The 23,500-nt window shown below is 42.5% G+C and overlaps 1 protein-coding gene across 1 annotated transcript in view; it reads left to right on the top strand.

Annotated features, from left to right (window-relative positions):
- Positions 1 to 3,831: 3,831 nt before the first annotated feature.
- sh2d3ca (SH2 domain containing 3Ca) overlaps positions 3,832 to 23,500 on the top strand; it is a 50,948-nt gene continuing 31,279 nt past the window's right edge. The window contains exons 1-4 of the mRNA XM_070924354.1: positions 3,832 to 3,858; positions 4,790 to 5,096; positions 5,177 to 5,698; positions 9,369 to 9,408. Coding sequence (XP_070780455.1) covers positions 3,840 to 3,858; positions 4,790 to 5,096; positions 5,177 to 5,698; positions 9,369 to 9,408 — 888 coding nt within the window. The 5' untranslated portion in view covers positions 3,832 to 3,839. The remainder of the gene's footprint in view (positions 3,859 to 4,789; positions 5,097 to 5,176; positions 5,699 to 9,368; positions 9,409 to 23,500) is intronic.

The raw sequence follows: 23,500 nt of genomic DNA on the forward strand, positions 1-23,500 counted from the left end.
ACTGTAGTTAATTAAATATAATATTTTTTTATAGATTAAACAACCCCAACAGTATTATATAAAGTAGTTAAAACTCGACAAGCTATGTCAAAACATATTTATGCTTACACATTTATGCATCAGCAATAATTGTCTAATAATCTAATATATAATAAGTTGTATAATGAGTACTTTATGTACATTTTGCTGGTAATGTTATGTGCTTTTAAGATTTATTTGTAATAAATTATTAAATTATTTATTTGTTTGTTGTGTTCCACCACTGCAACAGCTTTCAGAGCGTCCTCAGTAAATCACAGTGAGAGCAGTTGTCATTGTTCATCCACAAGAGAGCTGACAGCAGGATCATACTAAAGGTCACAATCACGTTCTAATAACAGCAGAGATGTCTGGATAGGATTTCTAAATTTATTGTAGCATGACACACGAGCTGTGTTTCACAAAAAGGTACAGCAGATACAGGAGACAAGTTTATGATTTACATTCAAGAAGTAACAGCTCAGGGTAATTCATTCAAGTGCTGTTTAGGTGCTACACCGGAGCTGTGGTTTGCAAATGTGTTTCAAGTTACAGCAGGTTTGACTGGAGAAAGTTATACAAAAAAGAATTGCACAGTTTCCCGCCATAAACTGAATTATCCCAACGAATGCAATATTAGCACTGCTTTGCCAAAAGTTAATGCAGACTTAAAAAGTAATAAAGATAAAGGCAAGCAAAAAAGAAAAATCAGACCACGATATGTTCTTGTGTTTCTAGGCTACAATGTGGGACTTCTTTTTAATAAGAGAAAAGCATTTGTCTGTTCTTTTTCTGACAACGTCATCATTAAAAACATGGAGGATGATAGTTTTAATCTATTAGATATATGTTACCTACCTCTCAGTTCCTTTTCTATCAGCATGCAGCAATATCACACTCATAAATAACCCTAAATAACCAGGAAGCAAGAATAAGTGTTAGTCCAGTAAGCTTTTATATTATGTTTCATACACTTCCTTATATGGGTAGAGAAACAAATACGTAATATTTGGTGCTATAATGTGTGATAAACTGACGGAGGATCAGATTTGTCTTCATACTTGTGGTATGTCATTTTGGAAATAAAATAAAGTGAAACTAAACAAAATGTGTGAGAGACCTCAGTCAGGACGACGGCATTTCTGTTTTTGTCTAAAAGAGGTTTCAGTTGTGTGTGCGTCTCTCTCACAGGGCGCTGTGTATCCGGGTGGCCTCGGGTCAAAGTGAGTTGTCATCGTGTGAGGAGGCAGAGAGCTGAATTATTGAAGGCTTGTTTTTCATCAAGGTGAAATTAAAGCGGCACACATACACGAACACACACACACACACAGTCATTCACTCTAGCAAATTGTTTCTGTGGAAAACCTGGTTGGGACACAAAATAAAAGTCCAGCCCATTACTTCAGGGTGTGTGTGCACTCACATGTGTGTGTGTGTTTATCACACTACATTATATTTCTCACTTTATTCCATCTACCTCCATACTGGTGGATTACAGAGCAGTGATCGGCAGCCATGTTCAGTTGGTTCAGTCTATAGGCGGCACCAAAAGGACTGGGTGTTCCCCTTGGACCTTATTCCTTCAGAGGACCCTGCCCTGATGGGCACATGGCATTACCTTGAGGGACCTGCCATAGAACATCACAAAACACACTTTTTAAGAGTTACATGGGATACATTAGGCTACAATTCAATGAGCCTTAATGACTCTTGCAGGGTCAATTTACCAGCAATTGTCTAGATTAAACACGCATGTCTCTACAGTTATCTGCAGTGAAGCACATATGGCGTAGAAGGAAGTAGGTGTGGTTGTAGTTCTGTTTTTTCAGGGACCTTTGATGCCATCCAGAGGACGGTTAGCAGATGATAGGGAAGGATCTCTGTCTAACTGTTTCTGAATAAACTGACCACAGTGACTGGGATGCTGAAACGTTTTAATGCATGTATGCATTATTTTTTTTTTGTCTTTAGTCTTTTAGTGTTTATGTCTGAAATATTGTATTCAGGGCATCTTTGGATAGAAAATGGAAGAAAATAAACTACAAACCCTTGTTGCTCTTTGAGGTTGCAAGACGATAAATTGGTTAAAATTATAATATTACCCCCAGTTTCAGTGACTGATATTGTCTTTGATAAACAGACTGTTTGAGTGTTTGAGATGCTTTGTAATGTACTTTACTGTTCTGTGCCTTCACAGCTCACAGCTTCTTAACTAGACTTACTGGTGTGGTACAGTTTTCACAGGAAGACGAAAGGCGTCTTTGCAGAAGCCGCACACTTAAAAGTCAACAGGAAGTGAAAACCTGTGAAGACATATGAGTCATGCTAAACATTACATGACCAATTTACACTATATTACTATCATCTGTGTGTTACCGTATCAGCATCTTAGCTTATCTCCCTGACCGGACATTTGAAACAACAAACCACATTAAAGTTTACTGTACCATGCATTTTTTAAAGAAATAAACAAACTGAAAAATAAAAATGATATATTGTATTTTGCATTTGTGGAGATTGTTCCTTCATCATGCTTAAATGAATGAGAAATGCTGCAATAAACAAATAGAAAGAAAGGAACAAAAAAAGTTTCCAAGACACAGATCATCTCATTCCACACTGTCTGTAATTATATATAATGTTTCACTGACAGAAATATTCAAACCCAAGACTCCTAACCTTTAAACACGTACCACAAATTCAGCATGAAATATTTGGTATCTTTGGAAACCTTGGGGTTTCCACTAGAATTAAAAATAAAGTTCTGTGGGTTTGAACAATGAGTTTGTAATGACGGATCCATCAGTGGGATTTTAAGGGGTTTAAAAGATGGGAGATTGTTCGATTTATGTTGAATTTTCTTGAGTCGTTTTGAGTGTAATTTGTTCAAACATAATAGATGCCAAGTTCCAACTTGATAATGCCAAATGACGCACCAGCTCTTATACACCAATCTTCCATCAGAAATGTATGAGAATCACCCGAATAGCTGTAATTGCGATACGTACACCCTGTGCAAAAAGCATGTGACATACACATCAGTGCTGCCTGAAGTAAAAGAACAAGAAAACTGAACTGGAACCGAAATTCTGGGTGTGTTGCAGGAGGTCCTGCATTGAACTGACAAATAACAACATGTCCCAAATACTACATCAATATTCTTTCGTTTATTCGTTTAATTGAATCAGGGAGTCCTCACTCATTTCTTCTTAAGCAGCATTATGAGAGATTAATAGTCTCTACCCTAATCAAACATTAACTGTGTATATAAACTGCATTGGGAAGATTAAAGGACTCCTTGCTTGAAGTGAATAATCAGTGATATCAAAGGTGAGTTATTATTATATCTAGATGAGTTTACAGCCAGCTTTTTATGTCAATGTCACCAAAGTCACCAATCAGCTCTTCTGTTTTGAACACTTTACACCTCTCTTATTTTCCATCGCCACTCTATCTATCCTATCCACCCCTCACATGTTTCATATATTCATATTTCTGTCTCACCCTCTCAGACCTTGTCATCTCATATCATCTTTTCATTTCCTCTTACCATTGGTCGTCTCAGCCTTACACAGGAAGTGTCACGGTGTGCCCTGCCCCTGTCGCTGCCTCTCATCTCTCAGTTTTGTCTCTCTCACACCCAATCAAACTGTGTGCAGCATTTCACCCGCAGAGAGGAACTGTAGTTTGAGGTTTCTCCTCCTCAGCTAGAAGTGATCCTCTCTTTCTGGCTCTCCTTCTCTGCTTTACTGCATCTCCTCTCAGAAGATCCATCTGTCACCCAGCTGCAGCTGTTCTTGTACCAACATTGTAGCCACAACATGAGCAGACGGAAACTGAGTGAGTACGGTGTGTGTGTGTGTGTGTATGTGTGTTTGTGTGGAGCAGCTGCACTTTGTTCATGTGTTTACACATATAGTCAGCCGGGGTGTGAGCAGTTAGGTTAACCAGACTGTCAGATACTGCCATGTAAGTTTTGCAACATTTTGATAATAATGATGACATGCAAAAATCAACTTGCAAGACCTGTTTTGTTCTGAGTCATGTAAGTTACCCAGTGTTTATTATATTTCATTTATATACGCTATATGATTTTAATTATATACGGTATACGTTTTGTGAAATAGCAAAACACTTGCATGCCTACCCGGTATTGAAACACAGAGGCAACCAAGCAGGACCATAAACTCACACCCACTCACACCCACACACACACACACACACACACACACACTAGCTCTGCAAAATGGCATTTTGCTGCAACAGCTGGGCAGGAACAGAGGGACTTGTTTATCAAAGCTGCAGTCAATGATTTTTTTTTGCCACTTGGATTCAGCAGAACAAGCTGAAAACACAACATCTGACACATATAAACTTACCTTATAAACGTATTAAGTCGTGTTTCTGTCCAATATTTTTTTAGTCTTCGCCAACTACTGAGAAAAATACGTTCTCAGCTTACAAGATGCTCAAATATGTTCAACGGCTAGTAGCTAACTTTGTCTGCTGCTTGGTGCTGGGCAGGTGGTGAGGTCAGGGGTCAGGGTTAGATGTGAATGAGAGCAGAATTTGTGAGTCGTAAAACCAAAAACAATGAGCTGAAAAAAAATGGCCATCAATGCCTGAAAACAAAAATCCAACTGAGAGGTTGCATGAGGATGCGTTGGTAGTACAGAAACAACAGACAAACAGACTGGTGGGAAAACACATGGTCCATCATTTTGTTGCCACATAATGAGAATTTCTTCCTCTTAACTTTCCCCCCCTGAAGGTTTCAAGTGGTTCGGTAGCCTCACCAATCTCTCTTTTCGCCGCTCCACTGAGAAATCAGACTCCAAGTCCTCTCCGTCGAAGTCTGGAGCAGGAGCGGGGTTTGTACCTGGAGATGGCACTGACAGCGTCACTGTCACCATGGCGAACCTGGCTCCAGTTGTTGAGACAACGGTGGACGACATGGGCGCCATGCGTCCTCGCACCGCCAGCTATGTTCGCTCCAGTGAGAACTATACACACATGGGTACGCTGCCACGGCTACTGATGAAGAGGAGGGATAAGAGTAATAAAGGTAAAGCAGCAGAAGTTACGACCAACAGTGAAGTGACGCCTCTCCCTGTCTTTGTCTGCTTTGATGTTTACTTCTGATGTCCCCCTCTTCTCTAGGAGGCCCCAACAGCAGTAAGAAGAGTAAAGACAAGAGCAGCATCAACAGAAGTCAAAGCCAGAGACCTGCAGGGTTCCAAGACCGTGGGCCCCCGAGACTCACAGCCACCTCATCCAAAGTGACTGGGTACGAAGCTGAAGTTAAAGCTGACACTGGGCTCGGCAAAGACTCTCTCACTGATCCCAACACCCAGCCTGAACCTATAGGTGAAACCGATGTCACACACACCCAAAACACCATCTCTGGACCAATAGCTGCCTATGACAATGTGTCGCCATCTGGTGGCTCAAGTGCTGCACTCCAACCAGAGGCTTGTGACCAGCAAGGCACTACCCAGGCAGGCGCAGACTTGGACCCTGAAGAGACTTCATCACCTCCACTCAGCCCTGGTGAGACCCGGACTTGTGAGGACGATGGGTTAGAGTCTGGGCCGGTGTCTGAACCAAAGGAGGAGGCAGAGAGCAGAGAGCTGACAGACGGAGCAGACAAAGGAAACCAAAACTCTGAAAGCATTTACAGGTGATTCTTTTTTCTTTCAAAATGTGTTAAATTGTCTTTGACGTGAACAGTTCATTTTCCCTCCTTTTTTTTATTTTGGTATGCACACAGCAGATAATGACTGAATGATATGAATCTATGAACTACAGTTTTTTTCACTGGTCCAGAGGCCCCTGAAAGCTCCAGTCTTTGTCCACTGCCAACTGGTTTGTGGTAGTACTGAAAATGTGCATGTATGCACAACTAAAGCACAGTATCATCTGACATGATAAAGGTCTTAAGGTGGCTCCTGCTTTACTTCCTGATTTTGTCCTTCCTTTGTCAAAGTCAGTGCTGGAAAGAGACTAAGTACATTTACTCAAGTACTTTACTCAAGTGCAGTTTTTCCATTTTATGTTACTTTAACATTTAAGATTATAAGAGTTTACATTTAGAAAACATATGATCAGTTTATAAAATACAACATATTGTTAAAGATTAAACCAGTGGTTTCCAACCTTTTTGACTTGTGACCCCTTACAAAAAAGCTGCTTCTAGCTGGGGGGCTCCATGTCACATTTCTATAAATTGTTAGCAGTTCCACCAAAGAATGATTTCCCCTCTTTACTCTTTACATGTCTTCTTAACTGTATGAGGTGCTACGAGGTCAAATGATCCAATATTTTACAAAACTATTTTTTTTCTAACCCCATAAATTATCTTACGATTCCTCAAAGGTATCTTGTGACACTATGGGGGGCCCAACCCCTAGGTTGGAAAGTAGTTAAAACTAGCTCCACCTCGACCAGCTACAACCGTAAAATGCTGCTTACACATTGATGCATCAGTATTAGCAATCTAATATTGACCTTTATAATCATACATGTGTCACAGAGGAATTTTGAATGAAGGCTTTTACTTGCACTTCTTCCACCAGAGGTCAAAATCTGAGCCCACATTATGTCAGTTTTGTGTTTACATGTTCCTTTTTCCTAAAGTAATGTGTTTAATAAAATAACCACACAGCAAAATGAAGGGCTTGGTTTTATTCCAGGATATATAGACAGAGAGAGAGTGAAGGTACGGTGGGTTAATGCGTTTAATGCGCATACTCGACGCCAGGGGGCGCACCACGGCTTTAACTGCGCGTGGACCTGCTGGGGAAGAAGTTGGCCAGTCCACACTCCACAGTTCGTACTGACTTTTCTGTGGACGGGACTTGTCTCAGGCGATGGGTGTGAGGTGAGAAGATAACAGGATTCATTACTTCACCTTTTAAAGGCAGCAGGTAACATTGATTCCTTTTATTGATCAGCTGCTGCTGGAGAGCTGCCGCACTGTTGGCGTGATGTTTTCTTATTGTGCATCGATCTGTTTCCGACACTCAGGAGACCGACACAGACGAGCCTTCTGTGTGCTCATTGTGCGCGTTTCATAACGTTGTAGTTGATTCATCAGCAGAGTCAGAACTTTATGGAAGAGTTTGAGGGGGAAAAGTAATGTAACTCCTGAGAGGTCCTGCTCCTCCTCCTCCTCCTCCTCCTCCTCTCAGCCCAGCAGATTGCATTTTCTCGCTGCTTTCCCATGACATGCCAAGGTCTCACTGCCTCCAATACTCCATGCATGATAGCAGAGTGCTTGTATCGTGTTACAGTGGGACTCGCACCGCGTGCGTGTGTGCAGGCTGCAGTTGCGCTGGCATGCACGGGCGGGCGCGCATGTGCGAGCGTGCAGCATCAGCCCATTAGTTCAGGCCAGGGACCGTGGGAAATATGGCAGTACGGTGTAGTGCAGGTTCAGTGTGGGCACATCAAAGGGCCCCCTCTCTCCTCTCAGTCTGCTCAGCCCTAAATGACAGCTCGGTCCACCTCTCAGCCTGACTGTCCGTTTCCTCTCCTATTCTTATTCTGTCCAAAGAGCAGCTCCTCACTTCTTTGCCTGAGCTTGCCTGCTCCTCTGGAAAACCAATTTCAGTTTATTCTCAGACTGAGTTGCTGGTGCCTTTGGTGGCTGCTAACATTGGGCTCTGAAATGAAATGCTGTCATGGTGTTTCTGACTGGCATAATTATGGGTTTTGTTATTTTGCCTCAGTGTCCCTCATGGAGCAAAGCATGTTAACCCCTTTGTTGGGCACTCATTTGAAAGGGAATGCCCTCCATGTTAACTCCTGTTGAACTAGATGGATTCAACAGGAGTCTTAATGGATTAATCGTGGTAAACATTTGCTGTGTAAAATGTGTAGATGTGATGCTTTTCGTTGTCATATATGACATAAAACTGAATGTTGTTTGGTTGTGAACTGTTGGTCTGATAAAACAAGTCCTTTCAATACGTCACCTTGGACTCTGTTACATTGTGTTGGACATTTTCACTATTTATTTTTTTTTTTTTTTACATTTTATAGACAAAACAATTAATTGATTAATCAAGAATCTGCAGATTAATTGATAATGAAAATACTCATGAATTGCAGCCATAGTCAAAGCCAGTTTCAAGTCAATTTTGATGATGTAGCCTAGAATCAATAAAGTTTCTCTCAGAGGGCTTTACAGTTTGTACAACATACAGTATGATGCCTCTGTCTGCACATCCTGGAGTGAGATAAGGAAAAACAAGCATCACATCAAATGCATAGAGTATAATATATGGACATAAGTTCAACAGCTTCATGTGCCTCAAGCCACTTGGCTGCAGTAATCAAACAACTACAAGGGCTTTTATATAAGATTAAGTGGAGAAGTTGTTTTTTTAATCTGAAGTATTTATTAATATCAGTCCAAAGTTGACTTGAAAGAATAGCTTCAACCATTTTCTATGATTTGAGAACATAAACACGGCATGTCAATGAGTGTTTCTTGACATGGACTTGAGCTCTACAATAATGCTTGATGGCCTTCTTCCTATCTTAAGTCTGGTGTGCTATGTTTGTTTTCAAAGCCTCATGTATGATCGGTATGTTTTTGTATTCACAGCTCAGTCACATTCTCTTCTGGAGAAACGCTGACGTTATCAGTGCAAATGATGGCGGCAAATACTTAACATTTGCACAACCATGTTTTTTAAAGTTCGACACAGGAGCAGCTTGGGAGGGGAATGTAAAGCTCCTCTGCCGTGGGACCTATTAACATTCCCGAGGCCGCTGCCATGATGGGACCCTTTGATCTGGCCTCTCTGTGGTCATGTGTAACAAGGCTTTACTCGGGGCCCTATGAGACCCATCATGCAATTGGGAGCTGCGCTGATTGATCTTAAACGTGTCTGGGAGGGTAATTGCCCCTTTAGCTCACACTCGCTCCGTATCACAAAGCGGCTACCCACAGTATGGCTCCCAACACTGCAGCACAGCGGTGGTTTTTGACACATGATCCGGATCCATCATGAGTGTAAAAGTGTGACTTATGGTGCCCGAGAGATTTGAGAGGCCAGCTTCATATTCAGCAACCATAGATGCTCAGTGGGGTTTGTTATCTGTCTATATTTCTTTCCACGAAGCTCGACTGCAGAGGTTAGTCGTGGGAATACAGGCGTGCTTCTTTTGTCTGTGGGAACATGCACTGCACCTGTTACAAGACCAGATCAAACACAAAAGAGCCAGCGTGTGCACGTGTGTCAGTATGTACACACAGTTTCGACAGAGGTTGACAGCCTTTTTCCTGTTATTACATTGCCTAACATTTCCCCTCTTTCATCTCTTTTTTTCTTCTTCTTCAGCCACATGGAGCCAGCACAGAGCCAAGCGGAATATGTCCAGGTAAGTCTGCCATGTCCAGGTGTGTGTGGTCTTGTCCTGTCCTCTGTGTCTGTCCTTGATTATGTGGTATGATTGTACGGATTAATGTGCTCTAAAAAAGTAACTCCATGAATTTTAGTATTGAAACTATATTTAACTTTTACTCTGGTAGATTTTTAAAACCAGCGCTTTTTGTTCTGTTTATACAAAATGTCAATGCATTTACAGTATTGATGATTTATGTGAGAACACTTAGGTTAGGTTGTGTGTAGATAATGGACAGACAGAATCAGACAAAAACAGCAACTTTTCAGCATTTTCCTGCCATAATAATTTCAGTTTTTTACTTTCTTTTTCTGTCACTGACACACACATGTAATGCCTGAGATGCCAGTAGATATGAGATGTAGTTTTCCACCTGCACGAGCAACTCGGTTTGAATTTCCTCCTCTCTCGCACATTATTGAATTAGATTTTTTTTTTTTTATTGTGAGCGCTCAGATGTAATTGTGGCTGACTATTAGCCCCTAGTCTTCACCAGTTATGCTCATTTCAGCAGGATCGCTCTGCATTTGGCCTAATTCAGTCTGCCATTTAGCTAATTGAATTTGGAGTGAAGCAGTGCTAATGTCAGCACTGTGCAGCTCGCAGGCAGTCTGTGCTGCAGCCAGCAGGTGGGGCCATACACTGGAGTTGTTGTGAACTCCTTTTAAAGATCAGAGAGCATGGGAAGCTGTTTTCATGACCTTGGAGATGGATGGTATGGATTCATGCATCACACATTGATACAGATATTGGACTTTAAACTGAGAGAAAAAGTGGGAAGTTAGAGCACAAAAGTGAAGCTCAAAGAGGAAGAGAGAGGGAAGGAAAGACTGAAGTGAACTGGTGAGCTCTTGGGAACTGTTTTTCTATTGATTATACATCACAGGCGGGTGGTAAAAGCCTTCTCCTATGACCCTGACCTGCACTCCTTTTGTAAAACAAATATATCCAACTTCCTCTGACCACAACAAATTGACTATCGTTAAATCCCACCACACTGCTTCCCTTGTTAGGATTTTGATGTTGGAGGCAGAACAGCAGCAGCATTGGAAAATCAGCATCATATTTGAGAATATCAACTTGTTTTACTGCTGTGTTTATAAACATAACTGATGTAAACAAAGCTTTAATAGCATCAGAAAATATTTAAAAGTTACATTGAGCTGTCAGTGCAGCAGTGGTATGACACATCTCGTCTCGTCTACTCATTTGCTGAGTAGATGAAGGCCTAAACAACTGTTTTCCCTGAAGGTTAATGTTTTATCTTATTAAAGTGTATAATTCTTTATGATGTTAGTGATGTGGTCTTTATTTCAGGCGAGGTGACCCGCCTTTGCCGTAAAACACTGTGGGAGGTGTGTTATGGCCTGTCAATCAATTTGACAGTGATAAGTTCCAACAGAGTCCTACAATTACTGATTACTGACTAAAATGTAGCAACATTGTCAAATAAAGACTTTTCTTATGTGATAATTATTGCTATAAGTGCTTACTTGGTGGACATTGGAGAGGCGGGGCCATTAACACTACTCTCATGCTAGCACAAGACGTCACCTGACTTCTTTTGATTCCCTAGTCCTTCAATTTTAAATAAGCTTGACATGTGAGCGTTCTTTTAACATTAATTTTCAGGCAAGTAATATTGGATGAACAAACAACAAGCACGTCATTCAGATTTTAAAAAGCAAGAAGAGAAGCACTGTTTTCTGCTTTAAACCCCGACTCACCTACTTTTTTCAAAATCGTTTTGTCACCCAAATGTGTTTCTTCTTTCCTTTTCTCGCTCTCACCCTCCACAACAACCCCTCCCGCCACCACCCACCCGTCCCACCCACTTCCCTGAAAGCTGCCAGCACTCCCTCTATCTCCCTCCATTTCTCTGAAACATTTATGACAGCTGATGTTTAAATCAGGAGCCGGCCTCAGTGTTCCCTGTTATAACAAGAAAGACCAGGCCAGTGACTCTCCCCCGGTTTGTCACATGTTCACATTTATTTACTCACACACAGAATCACACATACATGAAATGAAAATGAGACAAAGTTCGACAGCAAGAGAGACAGACAAACCGATCTGATCTGAATATGCTCAAAGAAAATGAGCAATCAGTAAGAAAAGCCCCCGAAGCATTCAGGACCCGTTATTCATCTTTTAGGCTTTATCATAAAATATCCATCATCATTCATTTTTCATGTGGACGCACTGCTGGTCAAGCAATAGCTACTGTTTTTGTTTTTGTGACTTTTAGTGAAAGACGTAAAAAAGCAGTTTTAAAATGGTTGGGGTTGGTTTGTTCAGTCTAAGTGTGAGCTTGTTTTCAAATAGTGTGTATGACGTGTTCGTGTGTGGCTACTTGCTCTGTGATTGTGTGTGCTTGTTTTTGCCTGCAGCCCAGCCCTGCTTTGTCTCCTGTCCTATTTAGTGGTTTGGTGCTACTTTGATGGGAGGGGCGGGTGGGGGTTGGTTCATATGAGGTTTATTAACATATGTCTGGCACTAGACGCATGCTGGTGCTCTAAAAAAAGTGTGTGTGTGTGTGTGTGTGTGTGTGTGTGTGTGAAGGGGCTCAGCTGTGTATCTATGCGTTGCTGCATGTTTGATTATGTGAATGGTTTGAATTTCCAAAATCTGCATGTGTCTGTGTGCCGCCTGATTAAATGAAGGCAGTGCCCTGTGGGTGCATGTGTGTGTGACTATTACAGTAGATTGAATTAATGTGGCGCCTCTGTAAATGAGAGGGGGTGTAAACTGTAAACTTCAGTTACTGTGCCTTCACCGTGCAGACTGACTGACAAAGACTCAGACGCATGTCTGCACACACATACAGTACAGCACATACACTGTTTACTCATCTTGGATTATTGTATAAATCAGTTTATTTAGGTCACCAAAGAGAAAAGGGCCCAGACATGCTCTATATCTTCTTATGGCACAGAGTCGTCTGCAAAATTTGACTTAGATTTGACTCTCAGGACATGGAGTTTTCCATCGCTACACTTAGGGTTAGGGTTTTTTCAGCGTTTGTAGCTGACGCACCAGTGATTCAAGCTAATAATGACAATGCCAGCAGGTAATGTTTTACCATGTTTGCCATCTTAGTTTAGTGTGTTAGCATGCTAACATTTGCTAATTTGCACGCCAACCTCATGGTGGCCTTGGGGAAAAGTCAGGAGACTATCAAAGTCAGTAGGCTTCATCCTCAGGGGACCAAGAATGTCTGTAACAATCGATGTTACTGTAGTAGATGTTGAGATGTTGAACTAGATAGACTTTCACTCGCTGATGGCGCTATAGAAAGACGATCACCAAAGTCAGAGGGATTCATCCACTGGTTAACTGTGCCACATTTATTCACTCTGGACCAAAGTGGTGGACTGACCAACCAACATTGGCATCCCTAAAAATGCTGACTTTCAGCAAGCACACTTTGCTAATTGGTTTTCAACTTAAAATGACTGCCATTGTAATGATGATTCACTGTTCAGTGGTCGCTGCCTGAGCTCCTGGTGCTGCAGTCATAAAACGCTGAAAAAATATGTGATGCGGTAAAGAGAAAAGTCTCAGAAATCCTAATACTGCATGCAAAATACTGCACTAGCAAAGAGGCCCAGTGGTCACAAGCACACCATCAGCAACACTGACTGAAAGACACATTATTGGATATTTGCTTCACAAAATGCAACCTCAAAAATAGCCGAGTCTCAGAAAAAAAAGACTCTCAAATCTCCGGTGTTTCTATTATTTTGCCCGCCCTCTTCAAAGTCAGCATGCTCGTGCCACTCAGCAGCACACGAGGCAGAGAATAATGACACATTGATCTTTCTAAGACAGTATTACACACCACTTTATTCACACTAAAGATGTGTCTAGTTGCTACAGCAACACATTTGTGTAAGGCTAAGTCATCTTAATGCGATTAAAGCAGGACAGCTGATTTTTAATTGCACTATTTCACACCTAAATGAACATTTTTCCACACGTCTGTGCGGACAAAGTCGCAGCGTCTCCAGCAGGCCTCTTTCTCTCTCTCGCTGCATCATTATTGCAGGCTGATGTTTCAAACGGGCTTTGAAACACATATCTGCTGGTTTGATACAGATTAACCAGTCGGTGAATGGGGTCCACCCTGTGAAAACACACTGATGACAATCAGACACACACACACACACACACACACACACACACACACACACAGATCATTAGCTGTACCCTCTGAACCCCCAACGGAGCCCAGCCTTTGTTTTTAGACACGCACGTGTGCACGTATGGACACACATAAAGATATGTGTACTTATAATCTTCCTCTCTTTTCAACTCTCAGACACATGCACGTACACACATTGTACTCTCTTTCCCTCTCACACTCACTATCTCTGTGTGTCTGTCTCTTTCTCGCACACACACACACACACACACACACACACACACACACACACACACACACACTCTCCTTTCATTAGTGGGATGCTTGCAGGCACATGCAGGGATTCTCCATTGTGCTCCCTATCAGCCTGCGGGATGGGGCTCGCTAATTAATATTTAACTGAAGACCGCCTCCAAGCAGGAGAGGAGATGTAGAGATAGAGGTCTGGAAGGAGGGGAAGGTGGAGGGATGGCCATGGAGGAGAAAGGAAGGACAGAGGAGAGAAGGGAGGGGAAGACAGGCTAGTGATGAGAGGTCGGGATAAGGAGGAGGGAGAGATGAGATGGGGAGGAGCACGGTGATAAGAAGGGTTGGAGAAAGGTTGGATTCGATAGAGCATAGAGAGAGGTAGTTGAGGGATACGGGAATGCTAGAAAGAGAAAGGATAGGATCACGGTAAGAGTAATAGAGAAAAAGAGCTGAAGAAGATGGAGGAACACGTACGTGTATACACGTTTTTGGACAGAGGCACTTGAGGGAATGTAGAGAATTAAAAGAAGATAGATGAAATGGTTTAAAGTGAAGCAGTAGTGGAAACAAAGTAAGGATCAGGCAAGGAAAGAAAAAGAACAAGAAGAAAGACGATTCAGGGTAATGAAGTGTACAAGACACTAAAGTAAGAAGGAGACCCTCTTTAGTCTTCCCAAAGGTGCAAAATGGGATGAAGTTACAGCCATTTTTCTTTCAACCATGTGTCTGTGGAGAGTTCAGTCTATTACATTAAAACATCTTCAAATGAGATGGAGCAGTGAAGGCTGGGGCTTTATGATACAGTACCTCCTTCACGGTGCATTACGATCAATTGCCACATTTATCTCCATCATGAAATATGTAACAATAACAGTTACTTATTGATAAATTACTGTATGACCATAAAATCTGGACTGTGGACTATTTGGTGTTCAGACAATTAAAGATCGTAAATCGACTATTTTTAGGTCTGTAAGAGATTCTTATATTGGTATTTTTTTATTTTCAATACATTCAGTTACTTGTCAGCCCCAATTCAAGACGTAGTTCTTCTTAGTTGCTGGAGGAAAGCAAATAAAAAGAGCAAGTTGCTGTTGCACCAGACTGTCTGCCCTTGAGTGTTACATCATAGTGCAGAGCACAATATATTTTTCTCTGTATCAACTATTGTCAGAGAACATGGTGTGACTCAGTTGGGGTGAATCTGTTGCTTTGCTTTAATGTCACAGCTCCCCGCAGCAGCCATTTGATATCTGTTTGACTTAACTTAATTCATCTGAGGATGCAGAGTGACATGTGGAAACACAAGCCAGAGCACCCAGAGTGTATTTGGCTTCAAAACAATGAGAGGATGCACTCCTCTTAGCAGGATTCTTCCACATGTGCAAATCAAAATACGTACTATAAAAAGTACATGTTGTAGGTCTAGTTTGGTGGAATGCCTTTTAGCTAATGCACCTCACAGTGCAATACATTTTCATTATGAGCGATCAGAGTACGAATTACACCCCTAACATTGCCAATTTTAATGCTAAACTCGTAGCTGTAGCGGACCATCTATGTTTTAAACTCTGCATCCATCATATTGTCACATGCGTTTTTCCCACAGCATGCATCTTGGGGTTGCGTGTGTGTGGCGCAGCGGCCAGATGTATCGCGCTGTATGTTGTGATTGTTTTGGCATGGTATTACAGAGGATTGAGGGAAGGAGAGCACAGGGCCCCTCTTATGAGATTATTTGTGTCCCCACTGTGTAATCTGTCTAATCCAGCGCTGGATGGTTTGAGATTACATTAAGAGGAGACGCTGCAGTTAATGAATCCATCCTGTGTCTTGTAGCTCCTTATCTGTCGGGCCCTTTCTCTGACCCACTAGCATGCATTCAAGAGGCAGATTAGCGAAGTGATTACTGGCATCATCTGATGCTGCATGTGTGTTTGTGTGTTCGTGAGATGACCTCAAAGACGAAGTATGAAAAGGAGAGAAAGAGGAAAACAAGGAGCATGTTGCCTATTTCTCTCTTTCTCTCTTACGTGATGCGTCCCTGCAGTGGTGCAGACCCAACTAAATGCAGTGTCAGAATTTTGGATGCTGTCAAGGCTCTCGCAGTGTTGCCATGGTGAAGCGTCCTCAATGATGTCACTCACTCAGGCCTCTGGAGACAGAGCCCCACCCCTCCTGACATCTCCCTGCCGGTATGTGTGCATGTGTTTTTGTGTTTGTGTGTGTGTGTGTGTGTGTGTGCGTGTACGTGAAATGGGCCGGTGAAAATCACACCGTGTTATCCTTGAAGCACCTGCCTGTGTGTTTCAGCTTATAATGAGCTGTCTAGCTGCAGTCTGCATGGCTTTTTAGAGAGACACATCATTATATTCTGCTGCACACACACACACACACACACACACACACACACACACACACACACACAGAAGGATAACATTTCTATCAACATTATTTCACCACAGGAACCAAAAGCTCTGTAGCTCCTGCTATCTCTAGTAATGTATAGTAGTGTGTGTGTGTGTGTGTGTGTCGACATGTAGGTGGAAGAAAAGGTGTAAATTTGCATTCAAGCATGTGTGTGTGTGTGTGCATGGTGGTGGTGGGTAGCACCCCTGTTGGGTTCCTTTCATGGCAAAATAAAGCCTAGATTCCTTTGGGAGGCTGCACTCCTCCTCCTTTCTCTCCTTCTACCCTCATCTTCTTCATTCATCACCTCATCTTTTAATTATCTTTTCTCTCCCTCCTCCCATCTTTCTTACTTTCTCCTTGTTTTACTCCCCCCCCCACCACCCCCCACCCCGTGTCAGCATTGTCTCAGCATTGAAGCGGGGGTCGTCAGGAGGGTGGGTGGGGTTTCTGCCTGCAATTCGACAGCACTTCTGTCTGCTTGTGCCTGCTAGCATTCACCCCCACCCCTCCGCCTACCACCTTCCCTCCCTCCATCCATCCCTCCCACCCACCCTCCCTCTCTCCCTCTGGTCCGCCCTCCCCCCACCCACACTCCTTTCATCAGCAAGCAATGAGGTAATCCCTAGCAGCCGCGTGAAGTGCAGCAAGTGCAGTGAGAGGGAGAGCAGCGAGAGCAGAAGCGACAGAAGCCGGTGCAGGGCAGAGGCAGCGGAGATGTCAGGAGCTGTAATATCACTAGCTGTTATCAGTACCAGCTGTTAGCGACTCGCTCGTAGCTCTTAGCTGATGTGGTTACCAGCAGCTGCTTGCAAGCTGTAGCTGTGGTGTTAGCTGTTTAGCTTGTAGCCTGGTTTTGTAGTGGTGGCACTATGTTGAAGGGCTGTTAGCCAGGCAGGCAGGCAGGCAGGCAGGCAGGCAGGGGTGGGACAGGCTTAGCCCAGGGGCTGAGGTTTAGATCGGACACCCTGGGTGGGGTAGAGAGAAAGAAGAGGACAGGGGACGGGGAAGAGAAGAAGAAGGAGAGGTAAAGTAGAGGAAAAGGAGAAAGGAAGGAGGCGAAAGGTGTGAGGAAAGGTAGCAGATCGAAGGTGTGTTCCCACCATGACAGAGAGGTGTAGTCTGTGGAGTGCCCTGTCGGCTGCAGCATGCTGCTTCTACCGGGGATCTTTCATGCAGGTGCAGGTGAGTGAGCATCTATGTGTGTGTTTTCTGTTTGTTTGCATGTGTTGTGGTACAGAAACAGAGCCAGTGCTTTCTGGTGTGTAACAAAGTGCTTTCAGTACATGATATGTCATTACCAGGCATATGTGTGCTCTGATTTCATATACTATCCAAGTTTCCTTATATTTGGCGCATTTGTCTATGCACGTGTGTGTGTGTATGTGTGTGTGTTTGTGCTTGTGTGTATTCGTGGGAGGTGCGCTCACTGTTGGCTGCTCTCCTGTCCCGGCAGCCGGTAATGTCTGCTAGCTGGCAGACTGATGATATCATAGATGCTGTACAGTACTTGGGTGTCAGATGGGATTGTGTGAAATCACCGCATGGAGAGAGATGGAGGGAAACGGTGAAGGAGGAGAGGGGTTTGGGAGTTTTGTATGTGTGTAGGAGAAAAAGAGAAAGGGAATAGGTGTTTGTGATTTGTGTATGAGAGGGAGAGAAAGTATGTGAAGAGTACAGCAGAGCGAAGCATTCAGTATCAGTTTTACTTTGGTCTAATTTTGGCATCATGCTTGAAACCTAATATCTTGACCTTATTCCTGGGACTAAGTGACACCTACATGATATTTTGTATGTGTATACAGTGTGTGTCTGTGTCTGTTACGCTTCATATTTGATGCTCTTTGGCAAAAAGCTTGTGTTTTCAAAATGTCAACCTTTCAGAGACAAACAAAATCAAGTTTGTTTTAGCGGGATCACAGGGCTTTTCTGTTTTTTCCTTTTCTGCCAGGCTTTGGTTTGTAATATTACCAAACATGAGACTCTTCAGAGTGAGAGTTGCAAGGATTTCACATGACAGTAGTGCCAAAAGGAGAGAATACATAAAGGGAATTGATTAATAGATGAGATAATGTGAAATCATAGACTGTGAGGAACCAAAAGATGTTATTGCCTGGGGTTATGAAACTGTGCTGGACTCTCCTCTCTTGTCTTCTCCCTGCCACGTTGTTAGTAGCCGACTGTGTTGTTGTAATTATGGCTTTACTTTAAACGTCAAAGCCGCAGAGTTGTGTTTGTGTGTGTGTGTTGAACTACGTTTCAGGGCAGTAATCCTGATGTTAGGTGTTGGCGTGTCCCGCCTTGTCCCTGGCAGCGGGACATTTTGTCAGTGTGACAACTAGCTGAGACAGTCAGTGTCTTCATGCTGGATTACTTTGGTTGTTTTGTAGTTCTAAAAACAAGCGATTGTCAGAGATAGAGAGAGAGAGAGAGAGAGAGAGAGAGAGTTTCGGAGGTATCTGCTTTTGTTTAGAGCGAAGTGTTTCAAAGCTCAGAGTAATGAAGTCATTTTAATTGAATCTGCCATGGGGTTCCTGTGTAGTGGTGGTTGTGGTAGGGGTGTGTGTGTGAGCGGGGGGGGGGGGGGGGTTGGTAAATTAATTAGCAGTCACTGAATGGTTAGCGTTAAGTGGGAGCTTTTCTTTAAAAAAATTACTTAATTCCCTGCAACTTGGTTTTGTTTACTAACAGTGCGATTTTTGTCTGTGGACTAATATTGATTCCCCAATCTTTTCTAATTAAACATAGCCTGTGAAGTGCGATACTGTGTGTCACGTAACCCAAACACAGAAGTGATGCTTTAATCATTACTTGTTCTGCACATTCAATGTCATGTTGATGCTTTTTCTTTTCCTCCAGGGGGATAACCATTCGTTATAATGTTTACTTTTCTCTTGGAAACCTGCTAGTGGTGATTTTGTTTTCTTTTATCTGAAAATATAAGGATTACTCTCTCCGCCTGGCTGATGTGTGAAACTGTGAACCCTCAGGGGAACCAGTGATGTTGATCTCGATCCTCTTATCAATGTTTCACCACCACTCTCATCTCATATGAACTGTGATACATTTTGATGAGAATTAATTGGTAGTTTGTGTATGGTTTTTAGTTTTTTTGCTTATTTCTAGATGGTAACTACATTGTCAGTACATTGTTTTGTTACATTTACCGCTCAACATTAACCCTTAATGATTTGTCATCTGTCTCTGATAAGATAAGAAGGTAAAGATGTGTCCCAGATACTTACTGATGAAGCCAGGGGTTAACATCTGGCTGGTGTCTAACAATAGACATTTAGACAATAGACATTTTCCATAAAAACTAAAATAAACATTTGAAAATATGATGTGTTTATCAGACTGCTGTGAGAGTGATTACTCAGTGTATCTCTTTGCTGTCAGTACGCCACTAATGACTGCAGATTGTCCTGTTCATACAGGCTGTTGCTTCACGAGTGTTCATGAGTGGTCGGTAACCACAGCAGGGAAAACTGCCTCCACTACAGAAAATGTCAACCATTATATTTCCTCTTTTTTTAAACTCAAAATAAACACAGATACAGTTGTAATGTTGATACTTCAGTTTTAAAATCATAACTGCAGCTAAAAAGGGTCAAATAGTACAGAACAAATTCATTTGTGAATGAATTAATAACTGCATTGTTACACAAGTGACATGGCGAGATGATGTTGATCTAGCGACAGTGGTGTGTGTGACCTCAGCTCATCAGCTCTATCAGTGGAGAGAGATTACACTTGATCCCCTGGTCTAGACTGCAGTATGCTAACTATGGACTCACGCTCGCACACACACACACACACACACACATAAAGACATGCAGCTTAACCATTGTGTCTGCATTATACCCAGTGCTTCCAGCACATCTCCGTAACTGGGACAATGTAACTGTCTGCTGGACTCCTGCAGTGGTAAAACCCCCCATGAGCCCCCAGAAAAAAGACACACACACATAAAGTACATAGACTGATGCAGGGACACACAAATACACAGAAATACCCCCCCCCACACACACACACACACACTCTTAGATTGTTTTTGAAGTTAATCCTTTTGTACTGCGAGCCACTCTCCCTCTCCTTCCTCCTCCCTCTCTCTCTGCCACTCGACTGTAGCCTCGGTCCCTGCTGACCCGAACAGCATGTGGCAGCCGTCATGCCAGCCAGCAGCCGGTCCCTCTGTCCTTTAGCGTTTCTGCAGCCCGACTGTATCTGGGACGTTGCTGTCGACCTCCAACCTGGCAACATGGCACCTCTCTGCCATCCAGTCACTTACACTGTTAACCAAGTATCTGATGATATTTTTGGACACACACACCTTTCAATACAATATGAGAAAAAGTAGTTTCCAGTAGCTCTTCTTTTAGTACTTTTATGTGGCATACAAGGATAATTGTTCTTGTTCACTGTGATTTATACTGAAAAATACCAAGATTTTTTAAGGAGTAGATTAGATTTTCACCTTGATTCTTTGTCCATGTGCACCCAAAAGTTGCTGTTTCCTGCTGCAGGAACACCCTGATCACCTTAGTTTACAGTAAATGAAGGACCCCTGTGACGAGCAAAGCTCAGAGGATCCTCTGGTTATAGAACGTGACGAGACAAATGGGAGTAAATGCAAATGAGCTGCTGATTATGCACCAGAGTCCATCTAAGGAAGTAAAAATACAGGGTGTTGACATTGCAAATTACACTGCTAAAATCAGATTTTTACTTGGATTTTTGTGATATTAATCCAATTCTTAATTATTGAATATTAACATTATTGAATATTCACACATTTTTTTAAATAAAAAGCTGAAAATATTGAGCCGCAGTGTGTACAAGATCTCTCATTTATTTCATGCAGCAGGAGGATTTTTTTTTTTTTAAGAAATCCTGCAACAAATAGATCATACATATTAAACTGGCCAGCTTTATTGCATTGATGTCCCATCTGTATGTCTCGTCTTCGCTTTATCTCTATTCCCAAGAGCAGGTCACAGTGTAATAACAGAAATTGAACCGCTGGCGATATGTCCTTTTCCATGGTACCTCATCTATATAATATATTTCTCCACACAGTTCACAGTCTGTACTTTGATGTTATTAGTTTTACAGTCACAAAAGACTGTTTCGTACATCATCGCCTCTTGAAAGTTAGATTGTTGGATCTACTTTCAGTGATGTCTGATGTTTTAGATGCTCTTCCCAATGATGACACAGTCTTAAATTGATAAGGAGAGCCTGGTTGGTTTTCGTCTACGCAGTCAGTCACAGCAGGTTAACCAGCAATCAGCTTGTCAGTCAGATCCCCGGGGGGGTGGTTTGTATTAGCTTTACCCATCACCCCACTCTGTCTAATCAGTGCTAAGCTAGCTGTAGAAGATATGGCCCTGCTATGCCTTTATATGTGTGTGTATGTGTGTGTAACTCCCTGTCCAAGCCAAAAAGGGAGCCCAAGCCAATTGGTATGTTTTAGTATTGAAATATTCACCATGTAATCCCCTCTTCTCCACTCATCCTATCTCTCTCTCCCTCTCGCCCTCCTCCCTAAAGCTTTTCACCACAAATCCTCTTTTGGCGTGCCTGCCTGTCACACCCTCAGGCTCATAGTGTGAAGGGCAGCTGTGTGTGTGTGTGTGTGTGTGTGTGTGTGCTTAAATTGCGTTGTCCATATCCTCATTAAAGCACTGTGATGTTTTTGGCAGTAATGAGGAACAAGCCGGCGTGTGTGTGTGTTTGTATGTGTCTGTGTGCGTGCTTGCCCCACACCATACTGTGAATTTGTTCTTCATTCACGTTTCTCTGTTCTAAGCTCCTCTTTGAGTTGTAATGTCTGGATTATACCAAGCATCAAATCATCAAATCTTATATTCTAGTTTATTTTTTTATAGTGGACATGTTAAGCCGTTATAGTTTGGGTATTAGCTGAAGAGAAGGATTCGTTTAAGCCGGCGTAATCGATCAGAAATTCTTTAGAACTACTTTTACACAAGTTTGTTTTGACACCAAAATCAAAGAGAGGTTCTCAGCTGTAACAAAAACAATTCATAAGAGTGTTTCCTAATCTGCCACCTCTGTGGTTAAGGTTGTGAGGGAAAGATTGGTGTCCTGGTTTAAAGAAACCAACATGTCTGCATCTGTTTGTAGGAGATGGGATGTGAACCACAGCCACCAAAGTCAAGAATCAGATCCTTTTTACGCCCAACCATCCACCTCGACCTCCTCCCTGACAGGTTTTGCGGCGCTGTAATAACATCCTGCTGCTCCTGCCTTTGCTTCGGACAGCAAACTGTCATTCTCAAGAGGCTGCTTGTCAAGAAAACATAGACACGGGTTCAGTCAAAGACACTAAAGTCAAGGAATTGATTTACAGCAAATGGTTAAGCTGTTAGATTTGGTGGAAAAGGCTCTGCTCTTTGAGCATCAACGAGGACTCTTATCCCCCCTTAATAAACACATACTTCAATGTTATTAAATCAACAAATATAATACAGTATATCACATGAGGAGGAGGTTCAGGTGGAGGAAGGAGCTGTGGCAGCAAACTGTTTTGGCATTAACGTTTTAGCAGAGTAATAAAGAGAAGTGTCGGGTTCTAACTGAATATGAATTAGTAGTCAGATGCCAGTGATTGTGAGGCATGAATGAAACCGCTGATGCCAGTCAGCTAATACAAGCGTGAGTTCAGTGCTCTGCCTGAACCCACCTGAAGTGTTTAACCAAATGACCAGTGCTGCTGGTTTCTAGTGAGGACAGCTGATGCCAGTCAGCTAATGCAGTCTCTTTCTCTGCAACTCCCTCTGGGTTTTTCCTGGATAGCCGTCATGGTACATGGTAGGAATGGGATCAGGAGTTAGTCAGAAACCTCACGAGAAAGTGTTCACTACCTTGATTATATGTGTTGGAGGCTTGAGGCCCAGATTGCAATAAAGCCTAACCAGCTGACTTCTGTAAAACTAATCTGTCACGAAAACGGCAGTAAAAATGTCCAAATTTAGATGTAACATCTAACATCATTTAAAAGCTGCAGTAACTAACCACTACCTACAGTGATTATGCTGTGCCTCAATATTTTCAGCAGCTTCAGTAAAAGCCAAACAGAAGGCTTAAATCGCCTTCGCTTCAGGGCTTTTACTGTGAAACAGCTACAGGAAGTGTTGAGTTAGCTTTAACAGCACACTTAAGAGTCCACTACTCTCTCTTTCTTCAGCAGTGCTTTGTCCTTCTGATACATTGTGCTCCGGCTCTCTCTTATTCTTCATCTTG

Source organism: Enoplosus armatus, chromosome 18 (assembly GCF_043641665.1).
Source record: "Enoplosus armatus isolate fEnoArm2 chromosome 18, fEnoArm2.hap1, whole genome shotgun sequence".
In the NCBI taxonomy this organism is placed as follows: domain Eukaryota; kingdom Metazoa; phylum Chordata; class Actinopteri; order Centrarchiformes; family Enoplosidae; genus Enoplosus; species Enoplosus armatus.